The sequence below is a fragment of the Condylura cristata genome, unplaced genomic scaffold (genome assembly GCF_000260355.1).
Source record: "Condylura cristata isolate star-nosed mole 26May11 unplaced genomic scaffold, ConCri1.0 scaffold00001, whole genome shotgun sequence".
Classification (NCBI taxonomy): domain Eukaryota; kingdom Metazoa; phylum Chordata; class Mammalia; order Eulipotyphla; family Talpidae; genus Condylura; species Condylura cristata.
The window spans coordinates 51867971-51877440 of record NW_004567102.1 but is presented as its reverse complement, the minus strand read 5'-3'; the positions used below and the strand labels follow the sequence as shown (position 1 = coordinate 51877440).

The window sequence follows — 9470 nt, the reverse complement described above, 5'->3', positions numbered from 1 at the left end:
CAAACTTCTCTATGGGTGATATATGCTGGTATTTTGCATTTTCGTTTGAAAATTGTATCATTTTAAAAATGTTGGAGTGAGTCATTAACTTAATTTACAATCTATTACTAGCCTTGTACTTTGAAAAACACTGACTTGATTCAACTGATGAGGATGCTGAAGAATGAAGAAATTAAATGGTTTTAGTTCATAAGTAATGTGGCAGCAGTCATTTGTATATTTTGTGCAAGTCAACAACTACTGGAATATAAATTTTCTGTATATGTTATTATTTTTCTGTTTTGTCTAAGCCATTCTTGCTTGATTTTTTTGCCTTTCTCACTCTCCACTCTTTTCATTTACCTCAGTGTTGTGTTTCACACCCATTTTTATCTCCTCATGTTTTTGAAGTTAATACTGGTTATGTGGGTATTTGTTTGAAATTACTAAGTAGGAGGGTAATTTCATTCAATAATACTAATGAAAATGAAGAATCTAGTCCCATATGGCCACCAGGTTAAAAAGCAGATGATAGTACAAGATAGAGAATAAAAAACTCTAATACAAATGCACTAACTTTATGAAAACAAGGATTGACTATTCTGTGATCACTACACCTCTATGTCATCCATTGTTTCCTTCTTTTTATTGTATTTATGTTCATGTCTTTTCACCCCTATCAGAAAATAAGTAAGTTGAAGACGGCATCCAATCATAAATTAGCCTTTGAATCTTTAAGAGCACCTAGCACAGTATCTTAAAAATAAAAAACATACTTGGTTATTAGAGATCATACTTTGCAGGAGGAACAAACCAAACACACCAACATGCAAATAAAGAATAACCTTGGCTTTCAAAACTCTTCCTCTTAGTATCACATGATCAAAGAAAGCATCATCCCAAGTACCTGCTGTCAAAGGAACTTAACCCCCACTCCAAACAAACTAAAATGCTGGGATATTCTTAACCAGTGGTAATGTTTATCTGGTCACAAAGCCTTGAAAGGTGAAATAGCCTACAGCTGGGCTAGGGTCTGAACCAGCAGCACCTGACCCAACGAACTCACTCAGGTGAGACCACCAAATAATGTTAACATATTTTCATGAAATATAATTATCAAATACTTTTGAAGAGGTATTATGCTTGGTGCTGCGTTACAACGTGAAGCAAGGGAAGATCTTGCCTTCATGGAACCTTTCATCTACGATGAAGACAAAAGCAAGGAGGTAAGCGAAGAGGAAAGATAGCGATACCTAGAAAAGGCACTGAAGCCAGATTTGAGAGAAGATAGAAGTGTGAGGGGAAGCACAGAAAGAGCTTTTAGAGGGTGCAATAAATTGAGATCAGAAGAAAGATGGAGGGTTAGGGAAGCCAAATATAGGTAGGGAAAATAGCAACCAACCCCTGGAACCAGTCTCCCAACCTTACGGACTATTGAAATGGCCGTTAACAAATCTTACATGGTCACAAAACTGCTTCAGGGCATAAAGTACCACGTGATCAATTTGTTTTTCTGTTTTCTGCTAAACTTGCTAAACACATAAGTATAAAATGATCTATGCAGATAAAATAATTCTACAGTGGCGGGGTGCTAATTTTAATTCTAATGATTGACTACAGCAACTAGTAGAATTTTGCACTAATGATTCTATCTCAATATAAAGATTTACAAAAACTCCAGGGGAAAAAAAAATCTGATTCATTTTTTAAGTAAACACTTTATAGCTATAGTAAAATCGACTTTTGACCTGGACAATATTTTAAAACTTTAACTTCATAACTTTTTAGTCCAATTCTCCTCACATAACAAAACCAAGAAGGAAAGTTATGTGCAAATAACTAGGTAAGAAGAAAACTGATACTTTGGCAAAGTCTACTTACCAAGAGGCAAATTTATTTCAGATCAGTGAATAAATTTATTTTATTTATCCTCATTTTACTTTAATTAAAAGGTGCCATGGTACCCACAAGAGGTTTTTAATTTCACAGAGGCTATTATGCCTCAGGGAGGGTTGGCTCATACATCTGGGAGTCAGCTTGTACTTATCTGAACTTCACATACAATTAAGTGTTCTCAGTAGGTACAGCTTTAGTCACAGCTGAATAGGTTCCAGGAAACCCCGTAGGACTTTCATTATTGACTCGACACCCAAGACAGCCGGGTAGTGTTGGCCACGGTGAGTGCGCCCTCCTATGACTGCACGCGACCAGCTGGCCTTTTCCTCTTAGTTTCTCACGTTACAGATAAAATTTAAGTTTTTCATGTCTTATCGTGGATTAAGAATTTGACTATATAGTTAAAATTGCATTTTTACAAAGGCTATACAAAAACCTGAAAAATAATTTTAAAGTATAGCATCCCAACCAGCCAGTTCACTGCTCGAAGAACTCCTTTAAGCTTAAACGGCTGAATACGGGGCATTTCCCTCCAGCCCTCCTATCTAGAACATAATCAAGATGGCTAAATTGTCAGTGACCCACACAAATACAGTTAATTCAGGATTCCAACTCCCCTTTCCAGAATTAGAATATTCACAATACCTGCTGCTTCAAACATTCAAACCTTCTAGTTTCACCAAAGGTCCAAGTCCCAATTTCCTTGTTTTGATTTCTGATGGAAAATTTTAAAAACCTGTTTTTCACCTAAGTGAACAAAATCAATGCTATCGTACTGTGTTTCTGCCAGGCAGAGCATAACTGTGTGGTTGCTACAGCAACTCTTGTACACTCACCATAGATTGCCAGCGTCCAGGAAGGAAATCGTTTGCTCCACCCCCCAGGAGTCAAAGGCTCGGGCAAGCGGCAGTCAGAGGGCAGCCGTACTTTGAGTTCAGCTGCTGCGATGGAGCAACATGAGAGCAGTCTTCATTGTCTCACTACAATAAATGTCACCACAACAACCAAAAACAGACTCCAAAGCAAGTTGCTGCGTGGGAGTATGGCTTTCTGCTCTGGGCTAGGATGTGGTGCTGCACGGTACTCTACTCCCGCCTGCTAGAAGCAATTTTCTCCCGCACACAGAAAAGGATAAAGTAAATTAGATTATTGCTGCTTTTTCGAAGACTACATTTCAGTTACTTTCGAGCTTTAATACATGCAAATTTGGGATCTACATCTTTTTTTTCCCACTCAGATTTAACATTTACAGAGTTTTACGCAGTGCCAATTCTGGTATTGGGTTCGTTGACATGTTATTTTATGTCTTCCTCATAAGAACCTCATGATGGAAGTAGTAATATAACCTCCATTGCACAGATGAGAAAAGGAGATTCCGAAAAGTTGATTATTCAAGGTACTACATGGTAGAGTAAAAATTGAGCCTGAACCTCCTAATTTGGGGCTTATGTTTTTCTACTACACTAATTTTACAAGTAAATTTTCAAATCTTAATTGCAATACATTCAAGCGCTCCTAAAAAACAAAAACTTCAATTATTTTAATGGTAGTTTGTCTTAGTTATATTTTTGACAAGTAATGATTTCATTGCTGATAAACATATTCAGCCACTGTTCTAAGTACATAGAAAACAAAGGGATATAACAAACACAACTACATTACGGCCCTGGTGTGTTTTTTGCTAAGTATGTATTATAGAATTCTTGAGGAGGCAAGGCAAAGTACAAAAATGGGCAAGGTGACAAAACTGAATTTAGACAAAGCACTCTGTGAAACATCTCTGAGGCTGAAGGACAAGAAACAGGGAAGGGAGGGAAAGTGTGTGAAGGGCACATGTACAATTTAAATCTGAGGGAGAGAAACTTTTATCTCTCTGCTTTTAGTTAATTTTCAAGGGCAATTTCATTCTGAGGGAGAGAAACTTTTATCTCTGCTTTCAGTTTATTTTCAAGGGCAATTCCAAGTATCAAACTGTCCATTTTCAATCATCTCCCTATTTCAGGCACAGAAAGGCATGGGAACTTCTTTCAATAAGAAAGACTCACAGTTCTTCTCAGAAGGTCCACATCCCCCCACTCCCTTACCTACATAAACATTTTGGAATCTCCTAAGACAAAAGGATTATCTTTCAAAAGTTGCAGTTTTTAGCTCCCAGAATCCTGACCTAAAAGTCTTTCACACTAGAGCCTGAACATTCTCCCAGCTGTGCATTCAAGGAATCCTATAAAGTTGTGGCTCCAACTCCTCCCTTGGGAGTCACCACCTCTTCAACTGCTACCCTATCTTTTAAGCTTGTCCCTTCTATCACATCCTTTCTCTCTGTCCTCTGTTTCTACTTCAGTTGATGAAGCCCATTCTCTATTTGCCCCAAATGATTTCTGTTCGAAACCAAAAACGTTCAGAAGAGTTGTACTAGTTTCTATGGATGTCTGGAAAATAGGCAACGAGCATGTTTTTATTATGAAGAACAAAGATACAAAGAAATCTTGTACTATTATCACTGATTTAAAAATAATAATAATAAAAAGTGCCATATTTCCCCCTGGAAAATCACATTCTCAGTTTGCTGATGAATACTACATATAATAAAAGTAATAAAAGTTGTAATTATAGAAGTTGCAAAGAGAGATCACTGGTATTTAAAAAACAGATTTATAAAAGAGAATGGAAATAAGAGAAAAATTTCTACAAGATGAGTTACTGTTGTAAAAATGAAGTAACTGGGTTTCTCTTTGTAATTGCCACATAGAAAGCTGGGTTAAAGGTCTCTTCACAATACTGAAGGCCTATTAAAATTTTTCATTCACCAAAAGGAAAAACATTTTAGAGCTCTAAAATAAGACAGGGAGGAAGCAGCAGCAAAGTTAAAAGATCTCTACATGTTCTACTCATTTTACATTGGTTTAAGGTTTACAAGCTTACTAAAAGAGAAAGTAGAATGGTACTCACATCTAAAACTTAATTCTGACTATTTAACAATCCAGTATAAATCCTTAGGTGTAGTCTAAAGTACAAGATGAACAGTAGTTTTAAAATAGGATAGTTATTATATATTTCATCAATTAGAAAAACAAGAAAGCAGTTATTTATTATTTGGAACTATCAGGAAGCCATTAGGTCATTCATTTAAAAATAACACAAGTCAATTCTTTATAGAGGGTAGAAACATAATTCAAAATTTCATAAAGGTATATTAAATTAAAACCACTTTAGACAACTCAATGGTTCATTGACAAGAGTTCATTTTTGTGACTGTTACTGTTCCCACATGATATCATCTTTTCTCAATTTCATTTGAAGATTATGGACCTGTATTGGATGAAAGTTGCTGTTCTTCTGAAGAGGGTTAGTTAGCAAACATTTTCTGGGGCTTCTTCTGATGTCCTTTGAGGCCTTAGGGCTGCTATCTTCTCGCTGAATACTTGAAGCTTCATTCATCATTGAGGTGTGAACTTTTTGCTGCAATTTACGAACCTGGAAAGAAAAGAAAATCTAACATTTTAGTCAAAAAGACACTAAAAACATTGAATAGATTGGTTGAATTGATGGTTTGAAGATTACTTGACATTTAAAATTCAATTTAAGTTTTTATTTGGTGAATACAAATCATATGCATCATACTGCCATTAATCAGAAAAATATGACAATGACAAAAACAAATGAAAGGATCCTTGCTCTCAAGGAACTTACTCCTTTTATGAGTGAAAGAAAACCACTAAAGAACAACTTAGTTTGGGGTAACTTTTAGTAGTATGAAAAGTGTGTATTTGAGAAGACCAAAGTAGGACACAATCAATGAATGAACTTAGGAAACTAAGAAGGAGGTTAGGAGGATATAAGTGAGTAAAATTGGAAAACAGGAGAATCTTTAAGGTGACATTTTATACAGACACACACATACAAATAAAATATGTAAGTATGTACACATACAGATTTATGTGTGTGTGTATGTGTGTGTGTGTATTTTACTATACTTAACAGTGTTCTAAAATTTAAAATGCTAGTAAATACAGATATCAAAAAAAGTCATTGAGAAACATCTGGTAATAGGTGGGTAGGCAGAAGAAAACAAAACCTAGCAACACACCACAACCCTAGCCTAATCCATTTATACTAATCCATTTATATGTAAGTAAATTTTCTTGTTCATTTCTGGCTCACTTTGTAAAAAGCTTAAGTGATTATTAGACACAAGTCGCATTTTCACTTATACACAAACAGACCTCAAATTTGAAAAGTCACAGAGATGGAACACTGTATCCAGATATTTTATCTTTTTATTAAAATACTTCACTAAAGCCTTCTTACACTGTCTTGATGCTTCTTCAGTTTGGAAATTTGTTCTCCTTTAATTCTCATTTTCTTGACTAAATGCTGTAGTTCATTTTCTATATCTTCAGAGACTAAATGGCTTTCAGTGTCTTTCATTTGATTGAGTAGATCTTGGTGTTCCCTATGAAAGAAATCACATGTCAAATACTGTTATAGTTTTGGTATGTGTCTTTGCCAAAATTAAGCAATATTCTGTTCAATCATAAATTTCTGAGTTAAGTTAATTTTCAAATATAGTCCCTTTCTGTAATGTTATCTAGTTGAAAAAATATGGTAAATATAAATAGACTATGATTTAAGATTAATATATTTAGAAATAACTTAAATTCAGGCTTGGAAACAACCTGTAAAAATTGTAATTCTTGACATTCATAACTAAATATAGCAAAGTAGTCTGATGTCCTTAGCTACAGACTTTTTAAAGGACTCTCTTTCAACCAACTTGGAATTTTGCAATTAGGATTTTTAGAATCCAGAATTCCAGCTACAGAGAAGTATCTGTCTGAGAAATCCCCTTGATTTCTAGTCTACTGTCAGTAGACTGTTATGTCATCTATAGAGATCTTAGTTCAAGTAACTGCCAGCCAACTTCCATATGTCCTGTTAAATATATATTTAAACTTGAGGCTTAAAATACATATTATAGAATCTTATTTACTAAAGATGCTTATATTTTTGTAATGTAAACAAGCCAGTGTCTAAAACTAAACTTGCATTCATACCTGTCCAGTGAAATCACTAAAAGACTATAGGAAAAAAAAGGAAATTTTTCCTTATAAAATTTTTTGTGAGTTTTAATTTAAGGTTACCAGATCCTATTTATTAAAATTTTAGCAATATCTGTCTATCAGTCCAGATGTGGGAATACAGAAATTCCTTATTTTGGACAAATAGTATTAAACACAGTTGAAAATTTAAATAGTACCAATAAGTACAATGAAAAGTCAGTTGTAACAAATCTGCATATCAAAATAGTTCAAATGGCTAAGTAAGGTCTTTATGAATCATAGGTGGTATAGTTCTTAAAACTAAAGAAAAAATGGTGTCTAAATATCTTGCTACTTCTTTTGATAAAGAACAATACTTACATACTCATTTGGTCCAGCTCATCTTGCATTGCCATCAAAAGTTCAGACAAACTGTCACAAGTGGAAATGGACTTTTTTGAGTCAGGCAGTATAGTTTTACATGAGCTAGTAGGCTCGTTGAGACATCTAGGTTTAGTCATGTCAGCAGGTTTCTGAAGGTTACGTGGGCCATAATGTTGCATCATCTCTAGGAGGTTCTGCATACCTGTATTTGTGGAATGCAAGTTTGCACTGGTAGTCTTCAGGGAAAAAGAAGTCACCAAGAACAGTTTCAAATGACTGATAGTATTTAAATAGCATTTAGAACAAAGAAGGAGTTTTTTTTAAACAAGTACCTTCATTTTTCCCTCTTCAGTCCCAAAAGGCAGCGATCCAAACTTTGAGTAACTTTGCTGAGGTGGTTCTTTCTTTAAACATTTAGTTTTCTAAATATTGACAAGGGAAGAAACAAAGAATTATTTTAAAAGACATTTATGACATAAAGAAGTCTCAAAATTCAACTGCAAACAAATAATCCAATTAGAAAATAGGCAAAATATAAGAACAGAATTTCACAGAAAGAAGATATACAAGTGATGAAGAAATACATAAAAAGATACACAACATGGCCCTCCCTGGTGGCGCAGCGGGTTAAAGCACAGCACTGAGAATCTAAAGCCACTTCTGCATGAGTTCAATTCCAGCCTGCCCCGGGGGTGACCACATGGTGTGGCAGACCTCTCCTGGCCCGCCCGCTGCTCCCCTCAGCAGTGTACTTCGTCGATCTGCCTGTTCTGTTCCCCACTCTGTCTCTGGTGAAGCCTCTCACCGCCCCTGAGCCTCTGGCCTGTACCCCAGTTCTGTATGCACAAATAAATAAAATCTTAAAAAAAAAAAAAAAAAAAAAAAAAAAATTTATTAAAAAAAAAAAAAAAGATACACAACATTAGCCATTAAGAATATGCAAGTTACAATGTACTATCACTACAGAGCTATTAAAATGGCCCATGTGAAAATAACAAAAACCAGTAAGAAGGTAGAGAAACAATCTTGGTGTTAACACAAGATACTCTGGAAGACAGTTTTGATAGTTCCCTATAAAACAGAACATTTATTTACCATACAAGCCAACAACTGTACTCTTAGACACTGACCCCAGAGAAATGAGAACTCAGGCAGGTTCACATAAAAACCTGTACACAAATATTTATTAGCAACTTTATCAGTAATAATCCCAAACTGAAAATAATCCAAATGTTCAACAGGTGAATGGTTAAACTGTGAGACATCCAGGATATGAAATAGAAAGGAATAAAAAGAAATATGTCCCTATGTGTAACAACTTGGTTAGATCTCCAGGGATATGGCTGAGTAAAGAAAGCTAATCTCAGAAAGTTAAATACTGTATAATTCCATTTATAAAAACATTGAAACAAAATAACAGAGACGGTGAACAGGTTAGAAGTTGCTAAGGGAGAGGGATACATGGCTGCTGCAGTACTACAGTCCCTCTGCATTAGTGGCTATAATTCTCTCGGATCAGAGTAGCACTTTATCGTGGCTGTATCTTGGCTATGTTATAGAATCTATACAATAAAAACTATGACACATGCACATACATAAATAAAAATTGAAACTATGACTATGACAATTATAGTCAATATAAGTAAGATTTGTTATTAAGTCTGAATAAATTCTGTGTGTTGTTTCAAAGTTAACATTGGCTTTATTACTATATTTATACAAGATGTTACCATTTAGGGAAACTGGTTGAAGATATGAGAGACTCGCCTGTATATTTTTGTTATCATCTCCTATGAATCTATAATATTTCAAAATAATTATTAAAAATAAACAAGTGAGTAAAGACAGTAAGGATAAGGACATGAAAGAATGGTCACTGCTGGTTGAAATGTAACTGGACCAATCACTTTGGACATTACCTTGTGAAGTTAAGGATATGCAACTCGATGGTCCAGCGTCTCCCAGAAACTCCTGTACATATGCACTAGGAGACATTTATAACAACATTCACAACCATGCTGTTATAATTTAAAAAAATGGGGGAACTCAGGGCCCTCCCTGGTGGCGCAGCGGGTTATAGCACAGCACTAAGAAGCTAAAGCCCTTCAGCATGAGTTTGATCCTCGCCCTGGACCTGACCCACATCACATGGCAGACCTCTCCTGACCCGCC

The 9470-nt window shown here is 35.2% G+C and overlaps 1 protein-coding gene across 1 annotated transcript in view; it reads right to left on the bottom strand.

The window, feature by feature from the left end:
- Nucleotides 1-3856: 3856 nt before the first annotated feature.
- Nucleotides 3857-9470, bottom strand: part of CEP57L1 (centrosomal protein 57kDa-like 1) — a 43831-nt gene continuing 38217 nt past the window's right edge. Inside the window, exons 8-11 of the mRNA XM_012720341.1 lie at nucleotides 7631-7720; nucleotides 7296-7534; nucleotides 6184-6328; nucleotides 3857-5349 (exon numbers count right to left, since the gene is read on the bottom strand). Of these exons, the coding sequence (XP_012575795.1) occupies nucleotides 5131-5349; nucleotides 6184-6328; nucleotides 7296-7534; nucleotides 7631-7720 (693 nt within the window). The 3' untranslated portion in view covers nucleotides 3857-5130. The remainder of the gene's footprint in view (nucleotides 5350-6183; nucleotides 6329-7295; nucleotides 7535-7630; nucleotides 7721-9470) is intronic.